The 19,184-nt window shown below is 49.4% G+C and overlaps 2 protein-coding genes across 6 annotated transcripts in view; one reads left to right on the forward strand and one right to left on the reverse strand.

The window, feature by feature from the left end:
* The window catches only part of NINJ2 (ninjurin 2), a 75,848-nt gene that overhangs the window by 55,743 nt on the left and 921 nt on the right, over nucleotides 1-19,184 (reverse strand). For 2 of the 3 annotated variants that reach the window (XM_081594094.1, XM_081594093.1), the window contains exon 2: nucleotides 17,899-18,089. In XM_081594094.1, the coding sequence (XP_081450220.1) occupies nucleotides 17,899-18,045 (147 nt within the window). In that variant the 5' untranslated portion in view covers nucleotides 18,046-18,089. Of the gene's footprint in view, nucleotides 1-17,898; nucleotides 18,701-19,184 lie in introns of those variants that run through there. The other variant, XM_081594092.1, reaches the window with a different exon arrangement.
* Nucleotides 1-19,184, forward strand: part of LOC145546643 (uncharacterized) — a 135,983-nt gene that overhangs the window by 50,532 nt on the left and 66,267 nt on the right. The window contains exons 7-9 of one of the 3 annotated variants that reach the window (XM_081594098.1): nucleotides 2,703-2,787; nucleotides 2,878-3,036; nucleotides 3,744-4,035. The exons of the other annotated variants lie outside the window; for them this stretch is intronic. Coding sequence (XP_081450224.1) covers nucleotides 2,703-2,787; nucleotides 2,878-2,912 — 120 coding nt within the window. The 3' untranslated portion in view covers nucleotides 2,913-3,036; nucleotides 3,744-4,035. Of the gene's footprint in view, nucleotides 1-2,702; nucleotides 2,788-2,877; nucleotides 3,037-3,743; nucleotides 4,036-19,184 lie in introns of those variants that run through there. 3 annotated transcript variants of the gene reach the window in all.

The raw sequence follows: 19,184 nt of genomic DNA on the forward strand, positions 1-19,184 counted from the left end.
AGAGGACGGAGGGCCTCTCATTCTGGCTCCTGGAACAGACTTGCTGTGCCTGGGGGGTCTGAACCCCCTGGGATTCAGGGAGAGCAGCACAGGTGCCCCGTGGAGGGTGGAGGGGAGGATAACCCCCGGCAGCACATCGGCAGGAAAGGGCTGCCCACGCCTGCGAGCTGCAGGAGCCACCAGGCCTGCTGCATTCCACCTCCAGCTGGGACACCAGTGCTGCTGTGTTGCAGCTTGTAAGGGAGTGCAGGCGTGTCCTTCCTGCCCTGAATAATCTTTCAGTGAGGCTGGAAGAACTAATGGGTAAATTTCCTCTCTTTCCCTCCTAGCCAGGGCTTCCAGGAGGCAGGCCCTCAGCTGCATCGTTGCAATCTGTTGTTATTCCTATTAAATCACTAGCATGGGCACTTAAATTTTAAATTGAGTTGAATATTTTATTACATGCCTTCTTGTATTGGTCTCTGATTATTTCATCCAAGTCCTGGGTTCTCCCACAAAATCACAAGCTTCTTGGGGAACATGCTGTGTGTGACTTTGCCACCTACGCTTCCTCTCACATCCCATATGGAGGACACAGTAAATATTAGGTGCCCAATAAATATATGAGAATGGATAAATGATTTATTGTATATCCATATTGTGTAATACTGTGCAGCACTTAAAAAGAATGAGACGGTCCTACACATTCTGATATGGAAAGATTTTCAATTCATATTATTATGTCAGAAGATAAAAGCAATCAGGCACTGTATGAAACCCTTTATGGGGGCTCCCCTGGTGGTCCAGTGGTTGAGAATCTGCCTTGCAGTACAGGGGACACCGGTTCAATCCCTGGTCTGGGAGGATCCCACATGCTGAGGGGCAACTAAACCTCTGCATCATCACGACCAAGCCTAAGCGCTTGAGACTGCTGGAGCCTGTGTGTCCTAGAGCCTGTGCTCTGCAACAGGAGAAGCCCCTGTAAGTAAGGAGAAGCCCTTGCACCCCCACTAGAGAGCAGCCCCCGCTTGCCACTAGAGAAAAGCCCTTGCACAGCAACGAAGACCCAGTGCAGCCAAAAATAAAAATAAATTTTAAAAAAATTTAAAAAAGAAGGAAACCCTTTATATATTATAGAAAAGACTAACAGAAGAAACAAGGGCTTGGTCCAAATATCTGTTTATTTCCTTTCTCACGTACACCCCCAGTCACAGACATTGTTATAACTAGTGTAGAACGCAGTTATTTCCTGGCTTTTCCTTGTCAAAAGAAATTGTTGTTAATGTTAAATAAATAATATGTGTAAGGCAGTTAGCAGAGGACTTGTCATGATAATGGTCACACTCATAGAGCACTTACATGGGGCAGGCATTTCTTAGTGTTTCACCAGAATTAATTCATTTCACCCCCATAACATAATTTGCCTTAGGTTAGACAGCACAGCAAGGAAATGGAAGATCCAGGCTAAAGTCCAAGCCATCCAGATCCAGAGCCTGCTTTCTTGACCACTGTGCTGAATGTGTTAAAATGTGTGCCCCTTCCTCACCCTTTTCCTTCCTTCTCCTTCCTATGCTCAGTGATGGCACTCAGAACACTGTGTGACAATTAACTGAAAAGAAGAATCCTATTTCCCACCCTAACCTGTGGCTTCATCTGTGAATTTGAAGGTGTGAGGTACCCATAAGGAGCTCCTGGTACCTTCTGGAAACAGTGTGTGGGTGGGTACTGAGAGAACATGACCATCTACCATGATTGTGTGTGTCGTTTAGTTGCTAAGTCGCGTCCGACTCTTTGTGACCCCATGGACCCTGCCAGGCTCTTCTGTCCATGGGATTTTCCAGGCAAGAATACTGGAGTGGGTTGCTGTTTCCTTCTCCAGGGGATCTTCCCGACCCAGGGAATGAACCCAAGTCTCTTATGTCTCCTGCGTTGGCAGGCAGATTCTTCATCACTAGTGCTACCTGGGAAGCACGATTGTGTTTGTGTGTGTGGTGTACACAGATTCTCTAGCAAATGCCTCCTGAGGGTGACTTTAGCCCCAACTGTGGATTCTAAAGGGGCTTCCCTGGTGGCTCAGACAGTAAAGAATCTGCCTGCAATGAAGAGACCCAGGGTTCTATTAAGTAGAACCTCGGCTTAGCAGACAAGGCTGATGGTTATGGGTGTAATGAACCCTACTCGATGGAACGTGAGGGTAGACTGAACAGCTTTTTGAGGGTGGTAGGTAGGTAGGTGGATGGTTCTGGGCTCCTCCAAGCCCCGAGGCATGACAACCAACACCACCTGCAAGTGAATCAGGGGGCTTTGCCCCAGGCTTAGGCCTCCGGGAGCCTGCATGTTGTGCTGTTTCACGTTAAACTCAAATGCCTCAAATTTGCCAGATCTATCATCACAACAACATGTAGCCCCAGCTCACACATGGAATGTTTGCTCTCTGGCAGCCAAATGCATTGGAACAGGCAGGGGTGATCTCATAAGGCAGGGAAGCTGAGCAGTCAGTCAGATGATTCACACATTATTGAGATGGAGGAGGCGAGCATCATTTAATGAAAATATCCGGGCGCTGCAGAATCAGGAGTCTCCAGATGTGTGGCAGCTTAGGAACCATCTTATCTGAAGTCCTTTTACAAATGTGGAAACTGAAGCTTTACAAAAGGGTAGGGATTAGCTTCCCCTCTGAGAAAAGTTAAAGTGTTTTTCTTTTTTTTTTTTTTCTGATACAGTACTCCTGGAGCCCCAGCACTATGGGCTCAGACCTACCTCTCTCTGGCTCCAGGGCCTTCAACTACAGCCATCAATTCATCTCAGGTGCCTGATAACTTTTTTGTTCCTCCTCACCTTTTAACGGTATTTTTACCTTTTGAATACTCTGTTCATATTGTTTTTACTCACACGTAGAAGGAGAATCACCCTCCGCCCCACCCTCTCTGTAGCTCCGAAGTTACAGATACCCCCGACCATCCAGTATGGGCTGGATGGAGGGCTGGAGGTTGGAGATGCACACTAAGAAGGAATCTGCATAAGCTGTTTGCATCCCCTTTGTCTAGGGATCTGAAGGTATGGGTCCTCCAGCTGGTTTTCAGGCTTCTCTCTTATGTAGTTATGTTTACAAGGTGGAATTATTTGGCGATTTTCTTGTACTATTTTTAAATAGTAAAGACCAGCCATGGCCTTACAGATGTCCCATCAAAACACAAAAACCCTGTCTTCAGGTGTACAGTTTGTCTGACTTTTAAAGCTGCCACTTTCTCACACTATTCTGCCCTCCCACTGGGAAGAGGTTTCTCCAGGGGAATGTGAGATGTGTCTACTACAAGGGGACAAGTAGGAGAGGACCTAGGACCCGGCTGTCTTTCTCAGGCACTCTGAGCACTGGCGGGCAATTGTGCCCAAGCCTCGCTTTCTCCTTCTCTGGGTTCCTGACCTTTATGCCTGATTTGCAGATGAGCTTCAGTGGGAGAGGCCTTGGACACATGCAGGGCCTTACCTTTCTCTGCTGGGTCAGGGGGCAGGAAGGGGCATGAGGATGGGGGGAGGAATGTGCCTTAAGCCAGGATGCTCCTCACAGAAGCCAGGAAAGAATTCCAGATCACTTGCTTTGATTAGATCCCTGCGCTGAAGAAAACAGGCTCCAGGGGAAATCTTTTCCAACAATTCCCTAGAGCTAGGTTATTTCCTAGCCTGCTCCCCGCCCCCCTCAAATGTCTCTGAAGACAGTGTGACTCGAGGGTAGAATCTGGCTGACCACAACCATTCTTCAGCAGGGTCCTGGCTTGGCCTCACCTAGAGGGAGGGCAGTGCAGGGGAAAAGTGCACAGTGCTGCAGCCAGCCAGAGGAGGTGAACCCCAGCTGAACCACTTCCGAGCTGTGACATTCAGCAAATTAAGTTCTCTGAACTGCATGTTTTCTCACCTGTAATGGGGCGGGGGCGGGGGGGGGTGGGGGTGGTGGTCGGATATCCGCACCGTTGCCCTAAAAAAATCGGGCCAAAAAAAAAAGAAAAGACACAAACAAAACGCAAATGGTCTGTTTGACATAAAGCAAGTTCTCTGAAAGCGGCGTCTGTGGTCACTGGTGAGCTAAGGGAAGCCTAGGGAAACTCAGCAGGAAGCCAAGGCCCCGGGGCGGAGAAGGAACCGAAATAGCCCCGGCGGTTCCACGGTCAGCGCGTCAGCCCGCCCCAAGGGAAGAGGCCCTCTACCATCGGGCTGGAGCCGCCGAGTGGGGAGGGGGTGTCTTGCTCCAGAAAAAGGCGAGGATTGGCCTCGGCCTTCAGCGGGGGAAGGAAGCGATAAAGCCACGTAACAAAAGCTCAAGGCCAAACCCACCGCCCGCCCAGCGCCGCAGCGCGGCTTCCTCTAGAAGCTCAACCGAGTCAGCTGACCTCGCTGTCATGATGCTGGGCCCGCCGTGGTCCAGTGGTCTCCTCTCAGCCAATCGGTGGCGGCCCTGCCTCCTCTCAGCCAATCTGGCCCCGCGCGCTGGCCTCTCTTAGCGCGTGGGGCGGGAAAGGTCCTCTATAGTGCACTGCTTGTAAAGGAGGCGGTCGGGTCCGTGTAAAGAATGTTCCTGTTTCCACAGGGCCTCTGCCAGCGTCCGCACTGGGCCCTCAGAGCATCCGTTAGGGACTGCCAGGCACGGGAAACATCGCCCATTTTCCTCTCTCCAGAACCAGCCAGCCACCAGAGACCCTGGCTGGCCCTACCTGACCGCCCCGCATCCTGCTCGCCGACAGCCTCTCAGTCCGACAGCCTGGACTGGTGTGGGGGTGGCGTGGTCTTTGCAAGTACACATTGGAAGAAATGCTTGTAGCCCCGAGGTCCAGCCCGCGCGGTCCCAGATGCTGCTACTCAAGAGCCGAACTCGGGAACCTTTCCCCCTGTCTTGCTATGTGGCCTGGGAGTGGACCTCTGGGCCTTCACTTTTTCCCTACAGGAATCCTGTAGAGGCGGATCATTGTTTTCGTCCTGCAGTTGAGGAACCCTAGGTGCCCAGAACGACAGTTCTGCTACTACTGAGGGTTGGTTTGCAAAGAAGCCAGAATTAATTCTAAGGGACTGGGCTTCATACCTGCACACCACGTAGGGTTCAGACTGAAACCCCCAGGGCTTCCTTGTTTGCATGGGGGAGCAAACTGCAAAGCCAGTGGCTCTAGATCCATGTAATATGTCTTACCGGCTTCTGAGGTGGAGCAGTGGTAAAGAATCCACCTGCCAAGTGGGAGATGCGTCTTTGATTTCTGGGTTGGGAAGATCCCCTGGAGAAGGAAATGACAACCCACTCCAGTATTCTTGATTGGGAAATCCACCGGACAGAGGAGTCTGGTGGGCTACAGTCCATGGGGTTGGAAAAGAGTTGGATGTGACTGAGTGCGCACGTGTGTGTGCGTACATACACACACACAATAGGGCTTTGCTCCTTGGAGCAAAGTTGAGGGTCTTTAAAGCTCCTCTCACACTGTGGGAGCAGGCAGTCCACTGTTTAAGTGGGGACCACATTGCCACTTTTGGGGAGAATCCTGAGTTACTAGCTTATCTTTCAGCTCTTAGATTAAGTAGAACTTTCCTTGACTCTCCCCTCAACCCCCACGGGCCCGCGCCTGGATCAGCTGCCTCCTGGAGCACCTTGGCAGTCCCTTTTACCCTAGCTGCTGCCCTGCTGCAGCTGCCTCTATCCTTGTGTCTCCTGTAGATGGAGGGAAGCTGCCTGAGAGCAGCAAGCACCTCTTGACAGCAGCCTCAGCATTTACCTGGGATGCTCCAGGGAGGCCAGTGTTCCCCAGGAACTCCATTTGAGAACCACTGAACTAGAGTTTGGAAGTTAAAAGTAAGTCAAACAGGGAAAGAAACTGGAGACAACCATAAAACCTTGACTACTTTAGTAGTCATGATGATAGTGATCAACACAGTTGTCACTGAGTGTTTATCATGTAACAGGTGTTGTGGTCAGTGCTTTAGCGCAGGGCTCCACAAACTGAAATGGCATTTGAATCTCAGGGGGATCTTGTTCTGATTCAGTCCATTGGGGTGGGACCTGAGATTTCTAACAAGCTTCCAGGTGGTGGTTCGTGAATCTCATTTTATGTATGAACTTGTCCTCTTAAGAGCCCCATGAGGTGGGTGTCACTATGATTCCTGTTTTGCTGCTGCTGCTGCTAAGTCGCTTCAGTCGACTCTGTGCGACCTCATAGATAGCAGTCCACCAGGCTCCCCCGTCCTTGGGATTCTCCAGGCAAGAATACTGGAGTGGGTTGCCATTGCCTTCTCCAATTCCTGTTTTACTGGAGAAAGAAATTGGTTTCTTTCTCCAATGCATGAAAGTGAAAAGTGAAAGTGAAGTCGCTCAGTCGTGTCCGACTCCTAGCGACCCCATGGACTGCAGCCTACCAGGCTCCTCTGTCCATGGGATTCTCCAGGCAATAGTACTGGAGTGGGTTGCCATTGCCTTCTCCAATTCCTGTTTTACACACAAGGAAACTGAGAGGTTAAGTATCTGTGAACTTGGGTCAAAATAAATAAACTACAGAGCAGTGTGGGAGGGGACAATGGTGTGAGCATTTACAGCTATAGAAGGAAAAACAAAAGCAGAGGAAACAGTCTTTACAAAGGCCTGGTGTGTGGGGTGGGGGGCGTGGCCCCAGCGTTGCACAGACTGCTCCTTCGCCCCTTAGGCACCACGTGCACAATACTAGCCTGCCAACGCAGGAGCCAAAGGAGATGAGAGTTCGATCTCTGAGTCAGGAAGATCCCCTGGAGAAGGAAATGGCAACCCACTCCAGTATTCTTGCCTGGAGAAGCCCACGGACAGAGGAGCCTGGCGGGTTACAGTCCTTGGAGTCGCAGTCAGAGGTGACCAGCATGTACATGTAGTAATTATGCACTTTCCAAAGACCTCAAATATTTGAAGCCTGAAATAAATGTATTAGCACCTGTGTATGAGAACCGAGTATTTAAATTGATTTTTCAACATTCAAATGATTAAAAAGCCTTTCAAAAAATTTTTTACATGAAAGCATTTGTATTTAGTGAATGGTATGGGTATATTTTGGTACATTTGATAAAAAACAGGATAGGGCTGCCCCCCTGGCCTAGGACCTACTGAGGATAGGTCGGGCCCTGGCCGCACTGGGTCGTGATGAGATCCTGAGGGCAGCCGGGAACCGCGGCTAGAAGCAGGACGGTGTTCTCTGTGGCTGCAGTGAGAAGAAAGGGCTGGAGGGGGGCCAGGTTGGAGGCCCGGCAGCTTGAGAGCAGATAGCTGCTTACAGCCTCTAGAAGGCAAGAGGATAAAGCCATAGCATTATACAAGCCAATTAGTCTTTGATTCCTCCAGCCCCGATCTGACTCAGCATTCTAAATTTACTTAAGATATGGGGACATGGGTTTTGCCAAACCCTTTCTCATTAAGGCCAGTGATATTCCAGTGGGGGTTGGGGTGGGATTTGAGAGCACATGTCTAGAGCAGACAGTCGGGAACGTGAACCTCAGCTCTGCTCCTGGCTGTGTGACTTTGCATAAATGATTTAGCTTCTTTGAGCCTCAGATTCCTTGCTGGGTCGCTGTTATCCTGTGGGTGCTGTTGTTCTGAGACCTAGTTGAGTTTTCTTTAGGAAGGAATTGAGGGTGGGGTACATAATTTCTCTTTTCATCGTCCTCCGAGGTAGAAATTATTATCCCTGTTTTGCAGATAAGGAAACGGGCTCAGAGGTGAGATACCTCAGGTCAGTGCTCTCGGGGCAGTGTGTTGGAGAACCTGTAGGAGTTGGCTGTTCTGTGCGATTTCCCTTGGGTCTGTGCACTCCCTCGACTGCTCCGGCCACTCCTTCTGGCCCCATATCTCTTCCCCTTAGTCAGGCTGTGACTTGGGCCTGATGGCCAGCAGCCACAGATGAGCACTGTCCTTGGGAGCCACCAGCCTCCATCCTCCTTCTTACCAGCCTTGCCCGACCTCCCTACCACCTTACAGGTCTAGTATTCGGCGTTCAGTCGTGTCCAACTCTTTTGTGACCCCATGCACTGTAGCCCGCCAGGCTCCTCTATCCACGGGATTTCCCAGGCAAGAATACTGGAGTGGATTGCCGTTCCCTTCTCCAGGGGATCTTCCTGACCCAGGGATTGAACCCATGTCTTCCACATTGCAGGCGGATTCGTTGCCATATGAGCCACCAGGGAAGCCCCCTTACAACGTCTGGATTTCCCTTGTTAGAGAACTCGTCTTTTTGAGACTCAGACAGCCCTGCCCTGGACTGGGATGCTGTCCAGGGTCCCTCCCTGTAAAGGGAGTAGATAAGTAGGTCACATTGGGGTGGCGGGGGAGGGTGCTGACTCCTTACAGGAGGAGGAAAAATATTCCAGGTCCCTCCCATAGAGGATGGAAAAGGCAGCAACAGGGCTCCCCTCCGCCCTGTCTCTCCATCCCTCGGCCTCTCTTTCCCTCTGTCCCTCACAAGGATGGTCTCCTACAGGCTGCTATTACTGTGAAATGCCTATGGGGACAGCACGGGCAATCCTGGACTCCTGGGGTCTAGGGACACCAGTGGACACTGTATTGGACTGAAGCTTCTCCACCCTCTGCTCTCCTTCCCCACCCCCACCTCCTCTTCAAGCTGCCCCCCCAACTGCCAGATGCTGGAGAGGAGAGAGCTCAGCTTTCACAGAGAGTCCAAAGCTTCTGCTCCTTGAGCCCCGTAGCCCCTGGAGGCCCATGGGACTGGGAGGGCGCTGACTGTCTGGCCAGTGATTGCCTGAAGCTGCTGCCAGAATCTAGTTCACAGAGACTGTTGTGGCAACAGAGCGATCATGGGTTTAGCAAGATCTCTGTTCCCCACTCCCAGCCCTCACCCTGTTGAAAACGGTTCACAGCAAGGGCTGTGGATGAGCATTCAATTGTGTGGATTTCTGTGAAAACCAGAGAGGCAGAGACAGGGCGTGGCCTGAAGGTCCAGCGCTGCCAGCCCCGCCCTGCCCTGGCACCCCTAGGGACTGAGCCCTGTCTGAATCATAACACGGGGCGGCCACATTTCTAGGAAACTGCAGCTGAAGGAGAAAGTTCCCAGTTGTGTGAATGAGACTAGCTAGCTGCGTGCAGAAGAGGACTGAGAACCTGTGTCTGGGCAGTCTCTGGGTCCCTGGACTTGGTGCCCAGGCAAGCACACAGAACAAAGACCGAAGCCTGACCCTGCACCTGGGGCGGGAAACTCCCCCGGTTCCTGGATGGGGGCTGTGGAAACAGGGAGTTTACCTCGGCCAGGCCCACGGGTTTTCCATTTTCCTGGCGTGGGGCCTGGTAAGCGCCCAGCTCTGAGGCTGGCTGTCCAGGACACTGCAGCCCTTCTGCAGAGACACTCCACGTTGCATGACCCCATCTGGCTGCCCTTCCTCCTCCTGTTCCCAAAGTCCTGGGCTTTTTTTCCCCTCCCCCAAGAGAAAGCAAACACCCCGCACTCAGGGCCGTGTGGAGTGCCCTGTGGGAAGTCCCCACTTTTGCCCAGAGTTGCCCTCTTGGTGTGAGAGGCAAGGCTGGGTGACAGAAGAGAGACATCCGTCTTCACAGTGTCCTCATCATGCTTAATCTTCCCAGTGGGGTGGGCCTGCCTGACACCTCTCTCCTGGGCTGCAGTACCCTGATGCATCTCTTATCAGAGTGGGTGTGAATCCTCAGGTGTGTGGCAGGCAGGCAGCAGCAGTGGTATCCACCTCAAAACAAGAAGGTTGGACTCAGGGGCTGAGGCCTTTGTGTTCTCAGAAGGTTCAGAAGGCGACTGACAGACCCCCTCCCTGGCATCCGCTCCAGCCTGGGCCCTGGCCTTGCCCTCATCCCTTCCAGACCCTAGGTGGGCTGCTCCCTGCAGGTCTGGTGAGAGTGCTCCTTCATGGATCTAGGAATACCTCGGAGAAAAGAGGCCAGTCTTGGAGCCTCCATGGCGCCTCCCCACATGCCCCCCACCCCCACCCCCCCGCCCCCCAACATCAATCAGCCAAGTCTGTAAGCAGTAGCTCTGAAATTTCATGTCCATCAGAATCACCAGGGAATGTGCTAGGATACATATTGCTGGGTCTCATGCCCAGGGCTTCTGATCTTGTAAATATGTAGGTGTTCAGTCGCTAAGTCTTGTCCCTACTCTTTGTGACTCTCTGGACTGCCAGGCTCCTCTGTCCTCCACTATCTCCCGGAGTTTGCTCAAACTCGTGTCCGGTAAGTCGGTGATGCCATCCAACCATCTCGTCCTCTGTTGCCCTCTTCTCCTGCCTTCACTCTTTCCCAGCATCAGAGTCTTTTCCAGAGTCAATTCTTCCCATCAGGTGGCCAAAGTTTTGGACCTTCAGCTTCACCACCAGTCCTTCCAATGTATATTCAGAGTTGATTTCCTTTAGGATTGACTGGTTTGATCTCTTTGCAGTCCAAGGGACTCTCAAGAGTCTTCTCCAGCACCACAGTTCAAAGGAGCTCAGCCTTCTCTGTGGTCCAGCTCTCACATCCATACATGACCACTGGAAAAATCATAGCTTTGACCAGATGGTCTGGAGTGGGGACTGAGAATTTGCATTTCTAACAAGCTTCCAAGTGACCGGAGGCAGCTGCCCCAGGACCATATCTGGAAACCACCGAGCCAGAGCAGGGCAGAAAGAAAATCTGGGTTTGAGCCCTGGCCCCACCACCCTCCTGCCCTGATGCTGTGTTTGGCCTCCCTGAGCTTCAGCTTGTCCCCCGTTAAAGGCTGAGTCATGGTCGATGGGTGGGTGGGGGGTGGGTGGGAGGATTATTTGCTTCGTGTATTTGAAGGACTCTTTCACTGTGTCTGCAAATTGAGTATGTGGTTAGTCAGCAGACACCATATTTACCGAAGCATTGTCTGCTGTCCATCGGATACTTGGCTCAATGTGGTGGCTGATGTGGACAGATTGTATGCGTGAGGATTTTAAGGTCCAACTGAATATCATGTGTCTCTGGACCTCAGCTTTTTCCTCTATAAACAAGACCTTCATTCTGTTGGGTCTGCTAGGTCTGCCCTATTTCAATGCAGGTAGCCATTTCAAACTCGGCTCTGGGAGGAAGTTAAGTCTTAGGAGGCATGGCCACGTTTTTCATCCTGGCCGACCCCTCTCCAGGGCCTCCATCTGAAAGCCCAGGTGCTTCTGCAGAGCTCAGAACATCATCCATCACCAGAGTCACTGGTCAGTTTACCCCAGAGTAGGGTGACATGGCCTTCAAGGTCCATCATGGTCTGGTTCCAGCCTACCTTTATAATCTTATTTCTCACTATCTTTTCTCCATTCACCATGTAGTCTAGACAAACTGGGCTACTTTTTCTTCCCCAAAGATGCCCCATGATGTCCTGCCTTTGTTCACACCATCCCCATGGCTAGAATGTTCTCTGCTGCTCAGTCCTGTTCATGCTTCTGAGTCCACCCAGTGACTGCCCCCTCCAAGAAGGCATCCCAGATCTTTATGTCATCTGTCTATCTGTCTAGCTATCACCTCTGTACCTCTCTATGTAATACAGTGATTTTTGCTTTTTTCTGTGGATGATAGCAGGACATGTTGCTGGGGTTGTCAGGCGTGAGATGTAACTCCATCAGGGACGCAGCCACCCCCCACCCCCCAACCCCTGTTTATGTCTGATAGTGTCCCTCTGAAGGAGTTCAGTGGCCTGCAGGCCAGTCCCTGGACCTCACATTTCTGAAGTCTGTTCTCAGAACATTCTCGGAGGTGAAAAGCTAGAGTTGAGATATTAATACTACGTAAAAATTTTAAAAAGTGGGACAACCACTTCAAAGGAGAAACCAACTAGCACAGATTAGTCAGCTGTTTATTTCCATGGGAGTCAGAGATGGGAAATAAACATACATGTATGTATATATCTGCTATGGCTCATGTTCACAAATCTCATTTGCATGTAGGCACAGCTACTTCTCTTATTTTTCTTTTTTAACTTGCAGGGTTTTTTTTCATACTCTAAATATAATATATGGGTTAGAAGAAAATGTGTAAAGGAAATAAAAGGTAAAAATAAAAGCAAGAGAAGAAAGTAAGTATTTATAAGCCAGAAGTAGCCAGTATTAACATTTTGGTATATTTCTTGTGAATAGTTTTCCTGTACATATTTATCCTATATGATTTTTTTAAAGGCAATTGGGATAAATGTTTATATGGTTCTGTATAAACATTCTCTATAAATTAATTTTTTGACTTAAGATATAGTTAGCATTTTGCTATTCTTCTTTTAAACTTTTATTTTATATTGGAGTGCATGCATGTTAAGTGACTTTATTTGTGTCCGACTCTTTGCAACTCTATGGACTGTAGCCCACCAGACTCCTCCATCCATGGGATTCTCCAGGCAAAAATGCTGGAGTGGGTGGCCATGCCCTCCTCCAAGGGATCTTCCCAACCCAGGGACTGAACCCATGTCTCCTGCATTGGCAGGCGGGTTCTTTATCACTTAAGTGCCACCTGAGAAGTCCCATACTGGAGTATAGCTGGTTAGCAATGTTGTGATAGTTTCTGGTGGACAGAAAAGGGACTTATCCATACATATACATGTATCCATTCCCCTCCAAACCCCTCTCCCATTCAGGCTGGTATTTGTTGAAATATTCTTCCCAAACACTGAAAAAAAAAATTCCATGATATCTATTTTTTAAAATTTATTTATTTTTTAATTGAAGGATAATTGCTTTACAGAATTTTGTTGTTTTCTGTCAAACCTCAACATCCATGATATCTATTAACAGATGTGTCAAAATTTATTTTGGGCTTCCCTTGTGGCTCAGCTGGTAAAGAATCTGCCTGTAATGCAGGTGACCTGGGTTTGATCCCTGGGTTGGAAAGATCCCTGAAGGAGGGAAAGGCTACCCACTCCAGTATTCTGGCCTGGAGAAGTCCATGGACTGTACAGTCCATGGGGTCGCAAAGAGTTGACACGACTGAGCAACTCTCACTTTCACTTTTCACTTTGAAAATTTATTTAACCATTCCTTCATTGTTGGACACTCCATTTTTTTATATGAATAATATTTCAGTGAACATCCTTGAACATCTGAACATGTGTCTAGTTATTTTCTTAGGCTGATTCTAGAAGTGGGGTTACTGGCTCGTTTTTAAGCCTCTTGATACGTATGACCAAATTGTTTTCTGGATGTCGATTGCAAGATACTTGCCAAGCACTTTCTAGTCTTCCTGTTCATGAGTCACTTTTACCTCCACTCCCATTACATTCTGTCTCTTGCTGTACTACACTCTTTTTATACTGAGTTTGCATTTGATATGTACCAGTCTTGAGGGCTTTCCTGATAGCTAAGTTGGTAAAGAATCCACCTGCAATGCAAGAGACCCCAGTTCGATTCCTGGATAGGGAAGATCCACTGGAGAAGGGATAGGCTACCCACTCCAGTATTCTTGAGCTTTCCTTGTGGCTCAGTTGGTAAAGAATCCGCCTGCAATGCGGGAGACCTGGGTTCGATCCCTGGGTTGGGAAGATCCCCTGGAGAAGGGAAAAGTTACCTGCTCCAGTATTCTGGCCTGGGGAATTCCATGGACTGTATAGTCCATGGGGTCACAAAGAGTTGGACATGACTGAGCAACTTTCACATTAGGAGGCTGTCTCCTATCATCCTCCTGTCTCCTTCCACTTCCAGCACAAGTGGGAAAAAGGGGGCTGAGGACTGAATCCATTTAGGGGAATGTGCAAGCTGGAGAAGAGCTCAGTTTGGGAAGGAGAAGGGAGAGCGTCTTGGTCTCTGCACTCTGGGTGGGGAGGCATCACTGGTTCAAAGGGAAGAAAGGGCTGGTCCTCAGCCATTCATGCATCCAGACTCTGGGAGCTGGGGAAGATGGAAAACAAGTCAAGTCCAGAGCCTGGGAGGGGGTTGTTTCTGTAATGCCTGGGTAGAGGCAGTCTGCCTTGAGGACCCGGTCACCCTTTCCCTTGCAGTTGGCCCACTGCAGCCATCCCAGACTCACGGTCCTGACCTCGGAAAGCACCTGCATTGCTGATTGCAGATGCTTAAATTCGTGATTTTCAGATCAGCATTTCCCAAACTTTAGCTGTACTTTATTCAAGATTTCGGGTTTTCGCAAAAAGAAACCAGCAATACGCAAAGTCACACACCCCCTGATTCATATCACCCGAGCCATCACACTTCTCAACAGTTAAGACGATGACTGAAACATTCAGGGTGTGCCCACGTCAGTCACAAGGTCTGCCTTAAAGCATATCATGCCACTTGGCTTTAGCCTCATCCTAAGCAGTAAAAATTTTGAAATCACAGGTTTGATAGACTTGTTAGATGTTCTGTAACACACACTAAAACTATAACGAAAACTGTGACAAAAGAAAATTGTCAGCCATTGCTAATACTTTTACTACCAGCTGGTGGTAATTGACCACATCTTTGGGAAACAACTGTTTTAACTAAACAGTTTCTTTATATTATAGTTGACTGTGTGTTTCCTTCACTTAATCATAAGCTTTCCAAAGTCAGGTATCATGGTTTCTTTGGTGCTTTATTTGAGTGTTGAAGCTCAATAAATATTTTCCTTCCTTTGGTTTGGTTTGTTTTGGTGATGGGATATTGGTCAATAGACGTTAATCTAGGTGCTTAACATAAGCGAAGCCTCTAAGATCAGGATGATAAAGGGGAGAGCAACATTTATATGGTCAAGGAAGTTGACCTGGGGCTTCCCTCGTGGTGCCGTGGTTAAGAATCCACCTTCCATTGCAAGGGATACCGATTCGATCCCTGGTCCAGGAAGATTCCACATGCCTCAGAGCAGCTAAGCCCGTGCGCCACAACTACTGAGCCTGCACGCTCTAGCCCGTGCTCTGCAACAAGAGAAGCCACCACAATGAGAAGCCCAAGCACCGCAACTAGAGAGTAGCCACTGCTCACTGAAACTCAAGAAGGCCCATGTTCAGCAACGTGCAGCCCACAGCCAAAAATAAATATTAAGAAAAAAATAATAAATATAAAAAAAAAGCTTCCCTGGGACTTCCCTGGTGGTCCAGTGGTTAAGAATCTGCGTTGAATGCAGGGCACTCAGGTTCAATACCTGGTTGGGGAACTAAGATCCCATATGCCATGGGGCAACTAACACCACACACCAAAACTGCTAAAGCCCCATGCTGCAGTGAAAGATCCCACATACCACAACTAAGACCTGATGCAGCCAAGTAAATACGTAAATAAATATTTAAAAAGTAAAAAGTAAATAAAATGGTAAAAAAAAAAAGTTGCCCTGGTTTAAATACTGTGTCATCATAATTTGGACTGGAGCAATCAGGCTGGAAAACAGTAAGTCATTCACATTCTATCTGTCCTTCTTGGAGTAAATAACACATCTACACATTTAAGAATTAGTCTTAGAGCAACATTTAGCTCATGGAGAAATTAAACCCAGTATTCTGACCTCATGAAATAAGAGGAATTTTCCATAACTTGAAAGCACGGAGTGAAGTATATGGCCATTGATCAGAAGACACGAGTTGGATGAATGGATAAGGCACTGATCTACAGTTAACAGAGCTTAACTACCCCCGGAAGAGCATCCTCAGACAGAGCAAGAACTGTTTACTCAGTACATGACATGCCATGGTCTTTATACACACTGCTCCTCTAGATCCCATGGTGACAGAGGCCCCACCTGTCCTTAACCACTGCCTGCCACCTCAGATGGCTGAAGTTTCCTAAAAGATCCAAGACTTAATGTGACCCAGAAGCTGGTCAGGAATTTAAGGAAACTAATGGATAGCCTTCTGACCGACCAAATAAATAAAGATGACCAAAAGGAAGTGTGACTAAGATTCCAGAATAAAAGAGTGTATTAAGAGAGGGAGAGAAGGGCACCCTTGTGTCAGTCACCTATAAGTGAAAAGTGAAGTCGCTCAGTCATGTCCGACTCTTTGCGACCCCATGGACTTTAGCCCACCAGGCTCCTCCATCCATAGAATTTTCTAGGCAAGAGTACTGGAGTGGGTTGCCATTTCCTTCTCCAGGGGATCTTCCCTACCTGGGGGTCGACCCCAGGTCTCCCGCATTGCAGGCAGACACTTTACCAAGAGGTGGAGACATTTGTCAGGGTCTGGCTGACCCTGCTTCCCCCGTAGCCCTATCTGCCTCTTTCTTTCTGAACCTCTCTCCCAAGTGCAGAGTCCTTAGCCTGTAACTTAGGATAGCTTAGCCCAGTTGCACATAAGAAATACGTTCTTCAGAGACTGAAAATGAGCAATACTGCTTCCTCAGCTACTTAGGATCCAGTGGAAGTAAGAACCAGATGAAGTACAAAAAGGGTACATCCCTGTGTCAGAGACCTGGGTTGGAGCCCTGAGTCTTTCATGACCTTAGAGTTAATCCCCTCTAACTCATGTTTCATTTAACAGGTATTTTCTCCTATCCAAGTACTAACCAGACCCGACCCTGCTTAGCTTCTGAGATCAGATGAGATCGGACGTGTTCAGAGTGGTATGGCCGTAGACTATTTAACAGGTATTTTTTGAGCACAGGCTGTGTACCCAGTACAGCCCTGGGCATTAGGGATCCACCAGTGAATAAACAGGAGGTCCTGCTGGCCTGGACTTCACATCCTAGTGAGAGCGATTAGGTTGAATAAGCAATAAACAGGCAGTGTAACTGCTTCCCTGGTGGCTTAGATGGTAAAGAATCTGCCTGCAATGCAAGGAGACCGGGGTTTAATCCCTGCGTCTAGAAGATCCCCTGGAGAAGGGAATGGCAGCCACTCCAGTATTCTGCCTGGAGAATCCCATGGACAGAGGAACCTTCCAGGCTTCAGTCCATGGGGTCGCAAAGAGTCAGATAAGACTGAGCAACTAAACACGCACACGCAAGGACAAATCCGGGGAGGTTCCTCCTGAGAGAGAGGAGGGAAGCTCTCCCCAACAGTGACATTTGAGCTGAGACCTGAATGTGTTAGGAAACCAGTGGAGGACAAGAGCCTTACTGGTGGAGGGAGCAGCCCACCCGAGATGGGACCGCATCTGGATGGATGACAAGGAAGAAGACACAGAGATTAGATGCTACTGCATCAGCAGTTTGGGTACAGTTTTCCAGGCAATTTTAGGACCTCCCCGGTTTTGTCCCAGGAGTGGAGGAGCCAAGGCGGAGGCCCCCCAACCCGGCCCAACACACACTACAGCTCTGCTTCAATGTGAAGCATGTACCGGGGTGCTGCTTAAGATTTTGCTCAAAGAACAGATCCCGTGGTCACAAATTCCTGATCTCCAGACTCCTCCATCCTTCAGTTGTTGGACTCTGAAAAGTCCTCATTCAACCTCTATGGTCCGACTCTGTTTAGTAGACAAGGTCAGAAAGTACAAGTCCCAGTGACCTGACCCTCCTCATCAGAATCCCCTTTGCCTCCTCCCGTGGCGCTGGACTGGACTTGCTGATGCCTCCACACCCATCCCCTTGGGAAGGGGCTCAGGTATCCACCTCCTCCTGATCTTGCACTGTTGGAAGGAGACGCTCTGTCCCGCACCGGAGAGCTTTATCGGGAGATGGGGGAACGGCTCTAGTTTCTTCCAACCTGTCCTATGCAGAGCTGGCCAACTGTCCCTCCCTAACCCCAAACTCCTCTCTTTCCTCTTCTCTGGAGCGGAACTGCCTGCAGCCCTCACAGAAGCTCTGGGGTTTGGGGAAAAGCACCGGGAGGGATGTGCAATCGTCTTCTGATAACAGCAGCATAATTAACTTTGACTGACATGAGGAAGCGGAGCCCAAGAGGGATTCAAACAGTCCGTTTCTCACACATTTCAGAACAAGTGGAGAGTCCGGCAGGGAGACGGGGAGAAAAGGGATAAACCGGCGCAAGGGGAGAGTATCCAGTACCAGAATGTCCATCCTTACTCCCCAGCACCCCCCTCTGCCCCCGGCCCCTCTCCCCTCTGTCCCAGGGGGACTTACCTGAGGGTCGACAATCCCTCTTTCTGGTTCCATCCTGCTGCTCTCACCGGCCGGGCGCTGGTCAGACTGCGTGGGCTCCAGGCCCTGCCGTCTGGTCTCTGCCGTTTCCTCTGGGTGGGAGAGACCTCCCAGCGGCCGGACAGACATGCTGTACGCCTGTCTGATGTGGGATGCCGTGCTGGCCTCGGCTCCTGGGGAGTATACACGTGCATATACGTGTGTGTATGTGTGTGTGCGTGTATGCTCCTGGCAATGGCATGTGGCACATTGGCAGGTGGCCTTTTGAGTCGGTGGCGACAGCACCGTTGACCCCAGTGGCCCCAATGCCCCAGAGGAGCTATCTGAGGTCACCCATCCTGCTTTTAGCAAGAGTGTTACTCCTGGCAGAGAAATCCTGTGGGTTTATCCCGGAAATTGAGAAACAGCCTGAAGACACCATCTGGCTTCCTGCTGGTGGAGCCAAATAGGGTCCCCAGTCACCAAGGCCGGGGGCCCTCCAGCTTATTTCCAAGATTGAGGCTCAGGGATTTCTGTTTTCCTTAGTTCCCTCTGCCCCTTAAAGTTAAAAAAATTGTTGTTTACCTAATAGGCCCGAAACATAAGCCTTACTCTACTAAGTGTGTGAACAATACGTTTGTATCGACAGTTTGGTTGTCGTTTTCTCCCTTGATTAGCTAGAAAGAGAGGAGGAAGAAGTTGTACTTTTAAATTCTGTTTATGCAAGGAGTTGCATTTCCCTTGTTTTTAAAATAAAGCTACCAAGAATGAGTCTTTTTTTGGAAAGATTTTCTTCCTCTTGTTTACCTTAGAGCCAGAAACGCCTCTGGTTTGTTCCCAAAGCTGGTTTTAGACACCAGCTTGTGTGTGTGTGGGCGTGAGAGACCGCATGAAATGTATAACCCAGTTTAATGGTGGGGGGAGAAGGGCAGAGTCACAAGTGTACTCCCACTACCCTCAAACACAGCAGTAAAAGGGCAACTTCTCTGCTTGTATGAGGTGATGTAATGTGTTTATAAGTCCCCATCCTGCTGGACAGGTGCTGAGAGGGAGGGTGGACCGTGGGATGAGGGCTGTATTTCCACCTAATCTAACAGACACACTTGCATTTAAATTAAATAGCAAACAGTCCACTCGAGATAGAATACACAGTCTTGGGACTTTGTGGTCTACTAGCTAAGACTCTGCGTTCCCGATGCAAAGGGCTCGGGTTCAATCCCTGGTCAGGGACCTAGATCCCACCTGCTGCAACTAAGAGTCTGCATGCCACAACTGAGACCTGGCACAAA

This window comes from Giraffa tippelskirchi, chromosome 4, assembly GCF_054371585.1.
Source record: "Giraffa tippelskirchi isolate mGirTip1 chromosome 4, T2T-mGirTip1v1.2.pri, whole genome shotgun sequence".
Classification (NCBI taxonomy): Eukaryota; Metazoa; Chordata; class Mammalia; order Artiodactyla; family Giraffidae; genus Giraffa; species Giraffa tippelskirchi.